Source organism: Lytechinus variegatus, chromosome 5 (genome assembly GCF_018143015.1).
Source record: "Lytechinus variegatus isolate NC3 chromosome 5, Lvar_3.0, whole genome shotgun sequence".
Lineage (NCBI taxonomy): Eukaryota > Metazoa > Echinodermata > Echinoidea > Temnopleuroida > Toxopneustidae > Lytechinus > Lytechinus variegatus.
In genome coordinates, this window is record NC_054744.1 from 9,590,668 (window position 1) to 9,609,242 (window position 18,575).

Sequence of the window (18,575 nt, forward strand, 5' to 3'; positions counted from 1 at the left end):
GATCATTTATGTTAGGAGCTGTATTTGTTTTATGGGATTATTAATATCATTTTAAAGGTATATCAGAATACAACGCACAATGATACATTTTTTTCTAGATACCAATCTATGAATACGATAAGTTTAGTATAGAATGATTAGACTATCTGTTTGTAAACAATTCGGTCAACCAAAGACCAAAGCCAAAGATCGGAAACACAACACCGGTACTGGTACAGAAGACTGGCCTGGCCTGGAGGCGAGGGCCAGTGCAGTCGCTAATAATATACATACAGTGATATCAATGAATTGCTCATCTCTCCCAACTTCCGAAGTTCAACTTCAAGTACCGGTAGATCAACCCCGAAACAGCTACTGTACTTCGTTAGATCTGCTGTTTGGGAAATAACATCCTTCTTGTAGATTGATTAATTTGGTAAGTTAGTGTACTGGTGTTTCGAATGATTGAATGAATTATTTGAGTTTGATGATATGATCCCCGAGTTGCCTGGTGTGCTGGGCCTGGTGAGCATGCAGCAGAGGATCGTAGGCTAGCAGAGGCTGGGCTCCGGTCCCGGAGCACTGCGGTCGTGCCACACCCCCAATCCCGACGAGTGTCCGATCGAGTTATGCGGGACGGTACCCAGGCCCAGACAAACTAAAGATTCACTCTTTAATAGCAAGCCTGAATTTATTGATTTAGCGATCAAATGTTTTGTTAATTTATACTACATTTTCTTCAAATTTAGTTTCTGGATGAGCTTTTTTAAATTAAGTTTGAAATGTCAAAAATGAGAAGAAGCATTTAATTTAGATAGTATAGTAGACAGTAGAGTAGTAGTAGACCAAAAGTTTCGGTCTCTGTTTTGTTGGTGTTCAGCTGAACTTCGTTGGCTTCACTCACCAAATACAGAGACCGAAGTTCAAGCGTGATCTGTACAGGGGACTCAAAGGCCATATGTTTATGTACTTAAGATAGGATAAAACGGGGAAGTGAATTTGCGCGACAGTCGAGGTAAGTCACTGTTTTTGTTCCTTTTAACTTCATTTTTCTCCGTGTTTTGGCAATTAATGCCAAGAGGGAATATAAGTTTATATTTTGGTCATGTTAATTTTCAAAAATTTTTATTAATTAAAGACAAAAATTGAAAAGCCGTGACTGGGGGATTTTGCATTGCAAGTCCCCTAATGGTGGCTGCACGATAGCGAGCCGTCTGTGTACGAGGAGAAAAAAAAAGTTAAAAAACTCCTCGAAACAGACGGCTGCCTGCTGTCTAGGTAGACAGTAGACTACATCGATCTAAAGACTAATGTGTTTTATGTATACCCAGTTGTTGTGTGTCCGGACGATCAATTTTAGAAAGTCATTTGGAAAAAATTACAAGCGAAGTTTTATCAATTTTTAGTACAAAATGTTAGGAAATTCTAAAGAACAAAATAGAAGATGATTAACGTTGAATTCATATCACATTATTTACCATCGTATTTTGATTTTGTTGTATGTTTTTATTTTCTTCTTTCTCTTTTATATATACATGGAATTACTTCTTTTTCGTTCTTATGTAATTGTGTGTATTGCATGGTTTTTAATGTGAAATAAATGAAATGAAATCTTTAGTGTGATCCAAAGACAAAGAAGAAGGCTTCAAAAAGATAAACTGTCCGGACACCCGACCCTCCATCGAGTCCATCCTGAGTAATATTGTATGTAGATTTATAGAGCACAGATACTATTCACTAATGTATATACTGCACTAAAGAAATCTAAAAAGCTTGTGTTTTGTTTTTTGAGTTGATTTGAAGTTGTTTATTGATGGTGTTTTTCTGAGGAAGCAACAAAGTAACTTTTCAGTTTGCACTCGTTAAACTATAATATGCTTGATACTTGGCATTCGAAAATGGCCTTTTGACAACCATACCTTGAAACATGAGTAGTTCTTTGATCTGGATACTGTCAAAAGTTTCACTGAACTTGAGGGTGAAGATTACAGGCAAATTATGTGAGGTTTTAAAATTGGCAATGTGTTCTTCACTTGCTACTGGACTGTTACAAAATTGTTACATGTCCAAAATGCTTTGTAACTGAAGTTTCACACAACCAATTGCAAATGCCCCTTTCTTCAAGATCAAAGTAAACAAACAAAAACTGGCATGCACAACAGACTCAAGAGATGTAGAGAAACACATTTGCATTCCTATACTATTCTAACAATGAGGCAGTTTCAGAGGACATGTACATGTATAGTTTATACAGTATGTAGTTATATAACAACAACAATGGCAAAGTAGGGTATTGTCATGTCTATTTGCTGGTGTTGATAATGAGTATTTTTGTAATCAGTATGTGTCCAATGCATGCAGGAAGTATGGACTGTGGTCAAATAGATGCAGGTATCATCATCTAAGTTGTAGTTTAAGAATGGTGGTGAAGTAAAGTGCAGTGATCTCTCGGTTTTGTCCAATTGCCTGGTTCTGATTAAGTGAATAATTGTTCCATGAATATTAAAGAAAATGTCTCGGATTCAAATCCGTCCTGTAGCATGTTTTTTGTTGATAAGAATCTTGTACTGATGTATGCTGTCTTGCCAACGATATCATACCCTCTAATGCAGGTGTTTAAAACATAAGTGATTCTCAAATGTATCAATATGAAAAACAATTTTAAAATATTGTTTAAACCTAGAAACCCTTCTAACTCCAGAGTATTCCAAAAATAAAAGCTATTTTCTTGATTTTTTTTTTTTTTTGGGGGGGGGGGGTGGGGTTGTCTTCATGTGTCCAACATTGTAGTAAGTTTGAATCCCCTTGAACCCCCCCCCATCTGCATCTGATTGTCATCTAACAGTCTCATTAAACCTTTAGACCTACATTAATCTCATACAAAACAAGAATTGGGATGTGAAATACTGGTTCTGTAATATCTTTTTTCTTTCATTCTTGTCTCCTCCCCTTTGGGGGTTTAACCCAATGAAGGCAGTAGCATACCTACATGTACATATAGTACATATGCAGGTTCTGAACCTGAAGTAACAGGTCAGGTTTCAATTCTATTTCCTTGAAATATAGAAATTCCCATTATATTCTTTGGCTAAATATAGCAGTGACATGCACAGAAATGGTTGCATTTGTTTCAGCTAGTCTATAATTTCAGACCCGATTTAGTATGATTATGCTACTGCTACAGATTCCATTCTTAAGTTGAGTTGAGCTCCTTGTAGTTATTGTTATCATACATGTAGACCAATTTTGTAGTAGTTATTAAAATAATTAGGCCAACCTTGCTTGAGAAAAACTCAAATAAGCAGGTTTCATCAATAAATTTATACTACCCTTCTGGCATGAATTCTATGAAACCATACAGTTTCAAGAGTGTTGTGATGTATGTAGAAAATGAAATTTACTTGTCTTTTCCAGGTTAAAAACTTGATTCCTTTCCAATTTGTAGAAAAACAAAACACTGACAATATATACTGCTTAAATTGGAAGAGATTTTCCACTCTTTTTGACTATTTTTTTTAAATGTTGGAAAATGAAATAATTTCAGATGACAATTTTGAAAGAAATTCTTTTCATCTAACTCTTGTTCGATTAGCTTGCTGAAAAAAAGTTTGCAGCAAGGTCAGACAAATAGACTTTACTGTATATTTTTTTCTACAATGACTTTTTTCCCTCATTTCCCATCAAAGAGAACATAAACCAAAGTAAGGAAATTAAAATAACCATTATAAAATCAGGATGGGTTTCTACTGCAAACAGATGGTTTGAAGGTTGTTTTGCTATTTCTAGGGTCGAGATATTCTATTGTTTGAATAGATCAGAGGCAAGTAATTAATGATATACAGCAGGTGATTTTAATTTCAGTACCAATTGAATAATTTCAGGGTGAACAGTATCTAATTGAAATTATTTTTTAATCCAGAGTTTAATAATTTTTTCATCGATGTTTAGTGATGTGAATAATTTTTTAGAAATGTGGTTTATGCAACTTAATATAAACTGGATTATACAGGAGATAACACAACATTTGCTCTATTTCGGCTGGGTTAGGGTTGCAATAGGGTTTTATGCTAGGTTTAGACTAATAGGTTTATATAGGTTTATTATTACTAATAGGTATGGTATAGTGTTAAATCCAGGGTTAAGTTGGTCATTCCATTTATGTCTGGAATTTGCAGCAGAATTTGCTGGAGCATATGTTTTGGAACCTATACAGGGAACTATTTATTTAATTAATTTATTAGTTATTTTATATTCATGTTTTCTTTATAAAAAGCAGGGTAGTTCCATTCAAGCCAGAGGCCTTCTTTACAAGGGAGCCCTGCTGTCATTCACATTTCAAACATTATACATAGTGCAATCGCAGTTATAACAATATACACAATTAAAAATACACAATATTTACAAAAAGAATATACAGAGTACATGTATATTCATTATGAATAAATAACAGTGGGGGGATAAGGCTTATAAATATTATAACAAAAACAGTAGAAAAATTATTTTAGCTTGCTTTGAATTTATGACAGTAACCATTGTATCATTAATGGTAGATTCAGACTAGAGAGTGAGCTACACACGCCCCTAGATGTTTGGAGAATCATATGCTCAAATCTAAAAATTTTTCATTTTCTCCCCTTCTCCATTATTTCTTTGTGTCGTATTTCAAAATCCTAGTCTCCTAGATACATTATGCTCTAGGTGATTGAAAGAAAATAGCATTTCTCGAACCAGGGTTTGAACCAAAATTGTCAGACCCGACTTTTTATAGTCAGTGCCGACAGCTCTGGAAAGCCCTCAATCTATTCAAGTTTGCATAGAATCTCATAATGGCCCAGGTGATACGTCCCTCTTTTTCTCAACCTGTCTGATATCAGAATTATTTTTTTTGTATAAACTGACTATTTCTCTCGATTTTAAGTGCATTTACATGTATGGGAATACCGAGCTGCTTACCTCTGAGATCTCATTCAGAAATATTAACCCAAGTCGAAATCTGTGATCAGAGTCAAAGGTTAAGATGTGTATTATAAGATGTTTAAAATCCAAGATATTTGGTGATTGAGCTTTTTTGGAATATAGCACCAAAATAGTAGAACAACTTTCCCTGTGACACATGTATGCAATCAATAACAAACTTCAACAGATTCAAATCTGTGTAAAAACATACCTAAATCTGTATTTAGATAAAGTCATACTTAAAAAATTGAAAAAAAAACTTCCAAAAGCATGTAAAGAATAGCAGCAACCTGTCTTGAGTGGCCACCAAACTTGTTTCCCATTTGAAAAGAATATGTTGTAGAACTTGCCTATAGCCTACAGGCATTCTGCGTACAATGACCATCTTTTTCTGTACCCCTTTAAAGGGGAAGTTTACCGCAACAAAAAAGTTTGGTGTAAAAACACAAAAAAATATAATAAAAATATTGATGAAGGCTTCAGGAAAATCCATCAAAGATTAAGAAAGTGATTTGAATATGATGCCATATACGAACAGCTGCCCCATATGTTATGGAACAGTTTCATGATAACTAAAATTCTTTCAGTCAGGAACGGTGTAAAATAATTAAAGGTACAATAAATCTATTTTCATTTTTCTGAGGAAATGACATTTCATTTATTTTTTTCAGTTCATGATACATTGGAAGCTGTTCTCATATATGTCATCACAAATAAAAACAAATTACTATAACTTTTTAAATCTGTCATGGACTTTCCTCAAACCTTCACTTTTTTCTGCTTTTTTTTAAATAAACTTTTTGTCAGGGTGAACTTCCCTTTAAAGATAGCCATAGTAGACAGGTTGGAATGTAGGATTTGGTTTAATTTAGCAAAATTGCCTGCTTCTCCACCTCACGTCCCTGCTTCAACCACCTGTAGAATTAGAGCCAGAAGTGTGCAATGTCAAGTCGCAATTGTTTTCATAATTTTTGTTTGTGTTGAACACCTAGATCTATGTACTGATTGTGAGTAAATATTCTGTTAAATTGTGAACATGGTTGCAACTTTGAATCATTCAAAATAGTTGAGCTTTCAATTCATACTTCTTTATCTCACGATGGTGTTTGCAAATATATATAATACTTGGTCTTGATGTGATCAGTCAACAAGGCATGCATGATTGAAGCTGTTTACACCAAATAAACTTGATGAAAACTTTGTAATAATCCTTTCTAACAGTGTAGTCGTCAAACTTGAACAAGCATTGATGGGATGGAATGAGCTTGTTCCTCTTGTCAAAAGATTTTGTGATTCATCGTAGCAGTTTTCATACTGTGTTGAGGGATGTGTGATTCATACAACTCAGATGCACCCTAGACAGAACTTCAGGGGGGGGGGGTAGGGCTCTGTGTAAACATGCAAGTCAATATCTCGAACAACAGTCAACCTGTGACATGTACATGATGATCTGCAAAACTTTTGACGTGCTGCATACCTTTGTGGAACTGCACTGTATGTTTGAACTTGGAGTGTGTTTACTGTACGAGGTCTTCCATAGGAATTTTGCTTGAGTAGTGTGCCCTTTCCAGGTGCCAGCTACTCAAATTGGAAATTGTGGAATATTTTGGAAATCTTATCAAACTAGGCCTGAGACTGCAGTACTGATGTCAGTGTTGTGTAAGTTTTTTGACTTGACATTTTCACATTGTATTGAGTGCAAGTTTTTTTGATGCAGTTCATGGACACCCTTTTAGGTTAAGAAGATATGCAAAAATGTGTTTGCTTGATCCCACTGTGAATTAATTATGAATACAAATTATTTGTATACAAATTATCTTTATAACTTTCACAACCTCTTTGACACTTTCTTTGTATTCTGTTCTAGACAGTACTGAAAATAAACATGTTTCAAGGTACATGTACATATTAGTCTTTCTCTTTAATAGCCATTTGCATAATAAACTCATCACAATCATTCGTGAATGCATTGGCATTGTAGGGGTCTATGTCATCATCAATATGCATACTTCACTGTGAAATGAAATTAGATACTAGCTAGGATGTAGTGTGGATTATGTGATTAGTTCTTCAGCTACTCTTATTAGCTGTTCCTTTGGACCATGTTGAATGGACAAAATTTTCACACTTTGTTTTTTTCCGTAGACATTATAACCTAGCATTTATGTACAAACTCCTTGATAGTTCAAACCACAGTAAGCAAGCAACCAGAGGACGGACAGCTTGACGTCCTCTCTGAGAGACCTGTTAATGAGGATTAATTTTTTCTTTACAAAATATGTTTTGTAAAAAAAATATAAAATATATATTTACATATTTTTTTAATTTTTTTTTTCAAAAATAATTTTTTTTCAATTCTTTTTTTTTTACAAAAATCATAATTTATTAAAAAAAAATCATCTTTGTTTGTCTCCAGTTCATAAAACCTATACAAATATGGATATTAGATCAATGTAATTTCAGGTAACTTGTTTTTTTTTTCAATCATTTTGTTAAAACCAGGGTGAGATGTTTAAATGATAATTTTTTTCATCTGCAAGAGCAGTGCGCATTTTAGCTTGCTTGCAGCTTGAGCGCTGCAATATGAGCGAGTGCGCCACACATTTTATTATGAAATACACTTTTTGGGGAAAAATACACTTTTTTTGTCACAGAATACAATTTTTCATTCCCAGAGGTTACCAGGTCTGGTCTCGGGTAGGTTTGCTAAAAGGTGGCCCGAGGTTGGTTTGGGATGTTTACATCTGATTTCTTTCCTACCTTAGGCAGGCCCAGAGCCACCAAGTTTTTAGATGTAACAACAACAAATACTTGGAAAATCTTTTACTCACATCCCCCCAGTTAACCCTAGTCTGCAGGCTGTACTGTGGCTGGCTCTTGTTTGACACCGACAAATGTGCTTTTCACCTTAACCCCGGGAAGTAGGTGGGGCTAGGGCTTTAGCCCCACCAATTTCTCGCGGTTAAGCTTAGCCAAACTTGGTTTCACACTCGTGTTCAACCAAAGTGGGCTAGCACTGTGAATGGAATGATACTCTCTGGCCCTACTAAAAAGCAGGGTTAGCTGGCTATTTTTGTTGCTAGCACCACAGTGTGAAAACCAAACCAGGCTAAGTAAAGGTTGGGCCAAGCATTAGCCAATCACAGAAGTCGAAATTGCATGTTAATCATGCTCTGTGTGGCAAATCATCAATATTCATGTGCTGTGAGATACTTGTAGTCCGGGGTTTAATAAGGCGTTAACCCCAGCTAAGCAAATAGTATGGGGCGAAGAAAGACGGTGTGAAACCAAAAAAGATTAGTCCAGGGTTATTATTTTAGTATGAGGTTAGGAAATGCAGTGTGAAAAGCATAAAAGAGTTTGGTTTCTAGTCTTCATGCTTGACATGGAATAATTAGTTAAAATGTTAAATATAAGTCTGTGCTTGAAGACTAAATTAACCCTGCACTGATCTAATAAAAAGATTTTGTTGATATATCCATGTATCTGTTATGACAAACATGACTAATTGTCTCAAAAATTCTTTTGCTATCAGCAATCAGATCTGAATAAATATTGAAACATGGTTGGTCTAGTTTCAATGTTTTACTACCTGTATCAGGGGACTAATGACACAATCATCATTTGTCAAAACATTGTGAATTTTCTTTTCACATTTTTTCCCCTTCCAAAGATATTTACTCTTATTTTCTAGTTCAGTATTTAAAATCTATGGTTTAACTGTGCAGCTAAAGTGGCTCCAATTCTTATGGTATTTTCAAATTACCTGGTAAGACTTAATATGAATGTTTTCCACATTTCTACAAATTCCCCATTTACCAATACCATATTTAATGCATGGATTATTCTTGATTTATAGTACCTAGACCATGGAAATGATTACGTGCATTGTGGGCTCCAGGCGATTTAGCCCCCCCCCCCCCCCGAAATGCTCAAACAGTCCTGGAGCTCAAAAAAGGTGCCATGGAAAATCACCATCCAAAATCTGGACCTTGTGGTTTAAGTTAGGAAACTATCCACTGAGCCACAACACCTTTATTCGCTCACAAGAGATGAAATTGCCTCAAGGTGAAATAACAAAAGATCTAACTTTAGTTTCAGGTTACTCATGAGTTTAGGGCCATCTGCACCAGCCCGAGTTTTCAAATTAACGCGCTATTTCTGATACGACAAATTATCCCAATCTGAACAATCTCAAGATTATTTGTAATGGACACACAATTTTTGCGCTAGTTTGTACATGTAGGATTAATCTTGAGATTGCAATCCTAAGTCAACTTGGGATTATCTGCAAAATAACACGCTATTTTACAAATTATCCCGCTAATTCCCAGGTGCAGACGCACTCGGGATTATTTATTCATGGCGTCAGACCATAATGCATCGATGCCTCGCTAGAATCGTTCTTCCTGCGATGGTGGAGATGGGGTTTCTTGAATCTCGAGATTAATCACGAAGAGGGCCGATCAGGTAAAATATTGAGATTGAGCAAACTCGGGCTGGTGCAGCACCACCTTTTGTGAAGCGTATGCTCCATTTCCCCCTTAATAGCTTAATGAAATATCACAAACCTGTACCAAGGAGCTACTATAAACATGAATTGTTCATTTAAAGGGGAAGAAAAGTTTGTTGTAAAAGTAGAGGAAAAAATAATCAAAAGTATTGTTGAAGGTTTTAGGAAAATCCATTAAAGATTATTGAGGATGAAATGAAATGTTCATAAACTAAATTTTTTTAAAGTGAAATATTTGTATTTTTGTACATGTATGGATCTTATCAATTTAGTAAAAAATGGAATAAAATTACAAAAGTTAATTTCAATTTGAAAACTAAGGCATGTTTTTATTGTTATCCCTGTTTGGGGAGCAGGGTGGATTGTCTAATTGAAGTACATGAATAGGGAAGTAAAATGAATTAATATTGCTATCTGAGGTGTTTAAGATAATATCAGGGATATATTGAGTGCCCCCTTGGATCTCTGGGCAAATAATATAAGATTTATATTTGCATTCCAAGTGACTCTCTCTACCCTCTCCTGAAAGACAACCTGCAATAGCAACCACATATATTGAAGTACCACCTGTCTATAAAGACTGCTTTGATTTTTTTCTTAAAGATTATGGAATAAAAATCCCCATTGCAAGATGCCAGTAGGTGGTTTCAAACCGCCTCGATCACAAGAATCCCCGTTAAATTACGAGAACTTTTTAAGGCTAAAAAATACCCGTTAATTATTCCTGCATTCACACTGCCCCGAAACACATCCTTCGGGATAAGTTCCCGAAGTTACGAGCATGCGCAGTGTGGTCTGATAAGCAGGCAAGGCCGGAGATTCAAAATCACTAGCCCAGCAGCCACCCACGCCACCGCGCCCAACAACACGCTGGGCTAAAAGTTCCCGTAATTTGCTTTCACATTGCCAAAATACCTGCGACCTTGGAAAAATCCCCACGAAAGTTCTCGTAATTTCGCCAAGTACCTACTATTTAGCGGGTATTTTCTTTCGGGGAAATTACTCGTAGTTTGCTTTCACATTACCAAAATACCTGGTATTTTATGATCGGGGTAAATTTCCCGATCAGAGAATACCTGGAACTGGCGAACTTCGAGGCGGTCTGAAACCGCCTAGTGAGATTTGTCCATAAAAACCACAGTCTGCTCACAAAGACCAATTTTCTTGTCTGCTTTTGGTGGTTACATATTTCACTGTAGAACGAGCTAAAATGAAAAAGAGAAACAAAACTCTACAGTACTAAAAACACAGATTTGTTACAAATTCATTGCACTTGAAATCCGCGATACTCAAGTATCTGAAGTATTGATGTAAATACAAATCGGTTTATTTTCATTTGGTCTATTAAACACTAATTCATCCAATTCCTATCTTGTCTACTATTATTTTGTCTACCATCAGTTTGTCCAATATCCACATGGTCTGATTGCCATTTCATCTACTCACCATTTCGTCTAATACCAGTTGGTCCAATAGCCATTAGTCCATATACCATTTGGTCTAATTAGACCAAGTGTTAATTTGGCAAAATGAATGTAAATAAATCGGAAATTGGACCAACTGGTTATGAGACGAAATGGTCAGAGACGAACTGTCGATGAGATGAAGTGATGATTGGACCAAATGGTTATTGGACCCAATGGTTGTTTATAGACGAAATGTAGATGGATGGAATGGCATTAGACTGAATGAAGGTAGACCATGTGGTGAGCGGACGAGTTGGCAGTAGACGAATTGGCAATTTACTTACAAATCTTCATGAAGGTCTAGTTTAAAGACTATCAGCCCAATCAATCAATGGCATGCTGTACTCAAGGTCAATGACAGTGGTATTGTCTTGATGGGATGGAAGGCAAGGGCTGTGATATATGCATGTAGTCAGGTACTTATCTGATTGCAGGAAGGAAATACGAGCAGGGTCGTCAAGAGAAAGTAGATCATTGCATCGATTACCCCTTCCTACCCCACCCCCCGTGAATTGTATTCACTAAACAGCAAGTCCAGCCCAACTATAATTGGTGGAGTTAAAATAGAGAATCAAACAAGTACATGTACATTATGTATATTGTTGAAATTTCATCCAAGTTGGATGTAAAATACACAAAAGTTATTACATTTTGTTTATTTCACCAAACAGTCATTAAAATTCATATCCTGGTCGGCATGCAGGTATTTTCTTACATGAAATATGAAAATATCTTTAGTTTTCCTCATTACAATACAAAACATTGTTTGTTTTCTCTCTGAAGATGTGGAATTGCAATTGTTGTGATATGTTTTGATTAGACTACGAGTTTCCTTATGCATAAATCTGCATATATTATACAGCACAATGCAAAAGAGATAGTGATTGTGTGACATAGAAACAACATCACAAAAATAATTTGCTCTTAATGTTTGAGCATATTCTGAGCTTGAAATACACTTGAATGCTGCTGTAGAAACCAACAAGGCTTTAGAGAGAATGACCGGAATACCAGTACAGGCGATCAAAGATCAAGCTCAAGCTCATATGTGAGGAGCAGACACATCTCTGCATTGGTGTTGGTGGTTCTTGTGGTCTGTGTGTACTGTTGTCATAGTAACGTTGAGATTGTCATGATACTCATTTCTTCATACTTGTACTGATGTGCAGTAAAAGTCATATCGATGATGAATGATGCTTTGGTTTTAAATTCAAATGAGTTTTAATGGTAGTGGGTGGTTTGTAATGATGAAGGGGGTTCACTGGTTGTTACTGAAATGCCAAAATGATGATGATGATGACGGTGGTGGTGATGATGATGATGATGATGGTGGTGATGATGATGGTGACGATGGTGATGATGATGGTGGTGATGATGATGGTGATGATGATGATGGTGATGATGATGGTGATGGTGATGATGATGATGGTGATGATGATGGTGATGGTGGTGATGGTGATGATGATGATGATGGTGATGATGATGATGGTGATGATGATGATGATGGTGATGATGATGATGGTGGTGATGGTGATGATGATGAGTGTGGTGATGGTGATGATGGTGATGATGATGATGGTGGTGATGGTGATGATGGTGGTGATGGTGATGATGATGGTGGTGATGATGATGATGATGATGGTGATGGTGGTGATGGTGATGATGATGATGATGGTGATGATGATGATGATGGTGATGGTGATGATGATGGTGGTGATGGTGATGATGATGATGGTGGTGATGGTGATGATGATGGTGGTGATGATGATGATGATAATATTAATGATCATCATGTTAATGATGTACATGTACAGTTGTAAATAATGATGATTATTTTTCATGATATTGAATAGATAATGATGATGGTACAGAAGTTACATTTATGATATTTATGATAGATGATGACATCAGTGACAGCAGCATTGATGACGGGTCTACTAAAATTGATAATACTGATCAGAGCATGAGATGCAATATGTTCCCTATATATGCCCCTTTAACCCTTTGAATACCTTCCCATAGACTTTGTACAGGTATAACCCTGTTCCAGTTGTCAACGGGTTAAAATCGATATGAGCTTTGACACAACAGGAATGAAAAGTGGTCTCTTTATTGTTTCATAAGGTTTTGAAAAGTCATTAATATAATAACTCACTTTCTCCAGTTGACAATAATATCTGAAGCCTGAAATTACATCAGAAGTCATTAGTATAATCACTGTTATTGTTACAGTGTGAGATTACATCAGTTATGCACATCATGATTGTACCCTCTTCTCACTCTCTCCCTTTGCCTCTCTCTCTCCCACTCTCCCTCTATTCCCTTGTCTCTCTTCCTGCGTTCACCAAGCCTACTTTCTATAATGACATCATTATTAAACAGAACAAGCAATTGAGAAATGGCCAAGCCCACTGTTTCTGTGACACGAAAACCACTAATTACCAGAAAGTGGACAACACGTGCTTGTGCCTCTGAGCGTATCATTTCTACCAAACCCACATACACATGCCATTATCAAAGCCAATTAATCTAATCACCTAATGATGATCATCGACTGTATCCTTCTCCAATAAAAACCCATCAGTTTCTACTATTGCACCGATCCCACCCCATTCTTTGCTTGATCACTGTACACACATCACTCTTCATTAGGTTGCTGCATGAATATATTCATTATCCACCCCTACCAATTACCACCAAAGAATCTTCAAGCCGGTTGTCATGGCTATAAATACCCCGCCTCTGACGACGGATGGGAGGCCTTTCGTCATCATCACATCCTGCTGGCTTTAATACCGAGATGTGTACCGACGGACAATGTGTCTCAACGTTTTGTTGATTAATAATTCTGCAGAGGCTTGAAAAGTTGGTGTGCATATGGATTCAGAAGGACTTACATGAAATATTATTGATGGGACTAATGGATAAGGATTGTATCACTAAGGCTGAAGATCTGGAATAGGACACTGGTTTTGTTGGGGTGGTTTATGTGTTCACCTGGTTCTAACGGTCAATACCAAAATTCAATATCATGGTCAAGTACTTTTCAGGGAACGATGGCCGGAGATGGTGGAGAAGGCTACCAGGTAATGTGACAATCTTGAGTTGATCGAGAAAAAAAAACCCTCAGAGCAGGTGGCCCTGTGTACATGTGTGTTCCCATGAGGAAGCTGTATCTTCAAGTTTCATCAATGTTTTGGGTTTCTAACTCTGTCATTTTACTGGGAAGATAGAAAATGGGTCAGGGTCTTTTGATTTCAAAAGTGTATCTACATGTACATGTATTGATACACATGAAGAGTTTGATTCCAGAATTTGTAGTGCATTCTGGAACTGAGTGTTTCACAAGAAATTGAGTGTGACTTGAAACGTACGTTCGTACTTCTATCCAAATTATATGTAGTATATGAACATCGCCACATTTTTCTGATCGTCATACCCTAGCGAATTTGGTTGATATACCCCTCATCCCCACAGGCTGTAGGGATATTTCCTTGTGTTGATGCTGGAGTACACAGGAGTGAAGTCAACTATTTGCTTGAGAAAATCGTTAGTGCCACGGAAAGGAGGCACTGAAGTGTGCTTAAAACCCTGCATTTATTCACCTGTCCATTGTGTTGGCAAGTAATTAAGCTGGTACTGGATGACTCAAAGTGCCCTTACATTAAAGTTCCCAGTCTGTTGTTTTCTAAAGTGTGGATTCCATGTTATTCAGTATTCTGTGTTCTTTGAATATATATGAATTATACTACAATTGATTAAATCTTTAATAGAAAAATATAAGTTTCCATTACGCAGGTAAAGCATTGTGAAACACTGCAAACTGCATGATCGGCAGATTCTCCACTGATTTGGGGTTTGTATTATCATATTTTACTTTGATTTTCACTTTTTTTTTTCGAAATTCTCTTTTTTTAACTGAAAAATTGAATGTTATTTTAATACTAGTAATTCTGTGCTCTCCCCAAATTCTTTGAAATTATTCATTTTGTGTATCAGAGAAAACCAAGGATTTTAAAGTTATAAACCATACATAAATTATTTATTCCAAGGCTTCTTGTGCATATGTAAATTGACTGTTTGCTGATTTTTTTGTCTGACTTTTAGTCTGTGGTGGATAAAATGATGAATAAAAACCAGCCACTTTAAATAGAATAATTGGTTTTGGTTTTGTTGTTTAACACATTCCGATTGTATTTGCAATATTTTTCTTGTTCATTCTGAAAATTCTTTTGACGACTGAAACAAGCCACACACACATCATTTAATTTTGGTTTTGGTGGTTATGCACACAGCTTGCATTTTCTTATTATATACATTTACAAATCCTTTTGATTTGAAGTGTTTCCAAATTGATATTTTTCTTCACGATAATAAATTGAAAGAACAGGTCAACTCTTGTCTATTTCTTTTCCGTTGTTTGTGATTTTAGTAAATAATGCATGGAGAATAGAAGATACAGGGGGGGGGGGGCTCTCAGCTAGGCCAACATTTGGAGTGTTGTGTTTTGATCAACATATCTGTCCTTGAACTCAGATTGTTACTGGTACCAGTATTTGTGTCTATGGAGACAAGCATCTATCTTGGAAACTGATAATGTGTAATGTGTAGTATGGGGTAGGAGAGGATTTTTGTTTTCTAGGAGCTATTTTTCACATTGGGGCAAATGCTTAATATTTTGGGGACTATATATTTTCTTTCATTTGAAGGACTACTTTTTGTGCAACACAGAATTATGTGGTAATTATCATTCTGCTATATGTCGAATATTGTAATTCTTAAATGTTTATGAATACCGTTCGTGGTAGATCTTGGAACGGTTCTAGAAAAGAGGGTCACCCCCAGATATTCCATTTATGGAATTTTTAGGGGCGAATTGGACTGAGACAAATATGGAATGACCAATCATCGTTATGAATTTCCAGTCTCACAGGGGAAGTTTACCCTGAAAACAATCTTATTTGAATGAAAACAGAAATTAGATCAGCTTAGCATTGGAAATGCTTCAAATTGTGATGTAAATGATGAAAATAAGAGTTTTGATTTTTTCACTGGTGATCCTTTCTTTCGGTAAATGGTATACACCATTGGTGATGGTTTAGCGCGTAAGAAAGGTTCACCAGTCGTTCTTAAAGTCGCTCTTATCTTACGAACAGCTTTATGAAACGGCCCCCTGATCATGAATAGAAAACAAAATTAAGTCATCAGGAACCATACAAAATTTGCAATTCATGCATTTTATATTACATAACACATGGGGAAACTGCTCGTTTATGACGTCACAAATCCAAAATTTTGAACTCTAATAACTTTCTTACTCTTTAACGGATTTTCCTCAAACCTTCACCAATATTTTGTACTATTTTTTCTGCTATTTTTACAACAAAATTTTCTTCAGGGTGAACTTCCCCTTTAAGAGTGTGCTGGTGAAATATGAGGTGTATCTTTGAGGCCTTATATCAAATTAACTCCTATTTCAATAATTGGAAAGTCAAAGTCTCAACAGATATGATGCATGCACAGTCTCCATGGTGATCAATCAAATCACCTACATGTAGTTGTAAAACAATGTGTAGACCACAAAATTGCTTGTAGCTGTGAATGGGGCGTAATAATCATTTCCAGATCATTGACCATTTCAATAAAGGAATAATTGCTTTTTCACCATATAAATACAAGAGTCTTGTCAAATATTAACAATATTTCATGAAAAATAAAGAATGTGTTATAATGTGTTATAATTTGTAAGCATGTACATTTTGTACTTGTATGTTTCCTCAAAAGTTGGGATTAGGCCTAATGTTTAATTCATGTAATCTATCAGTGATAGTGGTCTAGAAGTTACATTACGAAGAGTTAAGTTCAAAATGAACAACAAAATGATTGCTGAATAGAAATTTAACAGATTTAAAAAAAATCAAATTTATGTATTCATCTTACTTGGTTAATAAAAAAATTGTCTGGGGAATGCAAATTTCAGTTATGCCTTTTTGAAAATATTTTTCATTTCATTTTTATTATTTTAAAAAATTTGGTCACAAATGTGTCATTCTACTACTTGAATAATGTACATGTATGCAGTACTGCATCAATTTGATAATTAACTCCCTGCACAAGCAATATTCCATTCTATGCTATTGTAGTGAAGGCAGCCAGCTATCCCAGCTGGAGCTTTGGAAAAGCACAGATGGCTCCTTATTATTCATCCCATAGTTGTGTCAAATATATTTCTGATATCTACACAGTCTACAATATATATTCAAATTTGATATTTGATGATCATATAGTTGAGGTGTTCATGTTGATTGGGGTAGTGTGTCATTGACTGCCAATGAATATGGATGTTAATAATTTTGATATGTACAGTGTTGGAAGATTGACTGGTAATGTATATTATTTTCTGTTTCTTTGAAATAGGGTTTTTACAAAGAACATGAATTTATTGAAACTTTATTTAGCCTATTCATTCATTTACTTTATGTATAAAAAAAAGATAATTTTGTCAAACTTTATTAGAGTATTGAGATAACTCTTGAAAGAATTTATTTCTTTTGTGACTTTGAATGATATTTATTATATTTAAAAACCATATCTTTTATCAATAATGCAACAGTCACGACCAGAATTGATAAATATATTGTATTGTTTAGTAGCGAGGCGCGATAGCTCAGTCGGTAGAACGGGGGTTTCAGATTCCGGTGGCCCGGGTTTGATTCCCAAGTGATGCGCTAGTGCCCCTTGGTAAGGCATTTATCCTCATTACCAGGTCCCTCAGAGAGGACCTTAAACTGTTGGTCCCCTGGGGCGGTATTCTGAACATTGTCTTTTCTCCATATTTTATCTTATCTCAGAGATATGACAAAATCGGTATTCTGGTGGATGTCATAACTTTTGTCACAAAAAATGTCATAAATTTTGTCTCTTCTCTTTAGCGCGCAGCAAAAATACACGGCTTTAATGCGCGTAATCCTTTTATACAAGCAAAAGATATGACAAAAGTTATGACAGAGGGTAGCAGTCATAAACTTTGTCATATATTTTAGTACCAAATATTCCGATACTCTGCCGACTGAATTTCAAGCATATAATGATATCATTTAGATTAGATTGTGGTATTAGTTTCACTCATCATCCATGACAATTTTTAAAATTATTTTTTCATGCTACAATTAGTTAGGCCCTACATATTAATTCCTCCTTTTTTCTCTGTTTTCCTTCTTTTTCTACTTCTCTAAAATCCTTCACAGCTCCCTGTCTCTCTTTGTAATTAAGCGCATCAATATTCGCGTAGTTGCGCGATGCCAGCAACAGAATTGGGGATACCCCCTACCTGTCACGGGGCATTCCTATTGGCTAGAAGGGCTCCCACTGGGAAATAACAATGATCTTGATTTGATTGCTTCCGAAAAGATGGGCGGGAACTTTGAGAGATATGACAGGGAAAAGACAATGTTCAGAATACCGATTTGTGACAATCATAGCGGTGTCACATCTCGGAAAGAAATGACAAAATTTATGACAAAAGTTATGACAGTGTTCCAGAATACCACCCCAGGTTGCTTGCTCAAGGCATTACCGGTAATACTTTCTGAGCAGTCAGGTAAAAAAACCTCGGTATGAATATTAATAATACAGTTAGGTTAAATTCATCATTTTTTCCT

The 18,575-nt window shown here is 35.8% G+C and overlaps 1 protein-coding gene across 4 annotated transcripts in view; it reads left to right on the top strand.

Annotated features, from left to right (window-relative positions):
- Window positions 1-278: 278 nt before the first annotated feature.
- Window positions 279-18,575, top strand: part of LOC121415226 (multiple C2 and transmembrane domain-containing protein 1-like) — a 99,669-nt gene continuing 81,372 nt past the window's right edge. Inside the window, exon 1 of one of the 4 annotated variants that reach the window (XM_041608403.1) lies at window positions 279-415. Coding sequence is in view for 3 of the 4 variants with exons in the window: in XM_041608400.1 (XP_041464334.1) it covers window positions 13,946-14,000 (55 nt within the window). In the remaining variant the exon portion in view is untranslated. Of the gene's footprint in view, window positions 416-6,293; window positions 6,595-13,291; window positions 14,001-18,575 lie in introns of those variants that run through there. The other 3 variants (XM_041608402.1, XM_041608400.1, XM_041608401.1) reach the window with 3 other exon arrangements.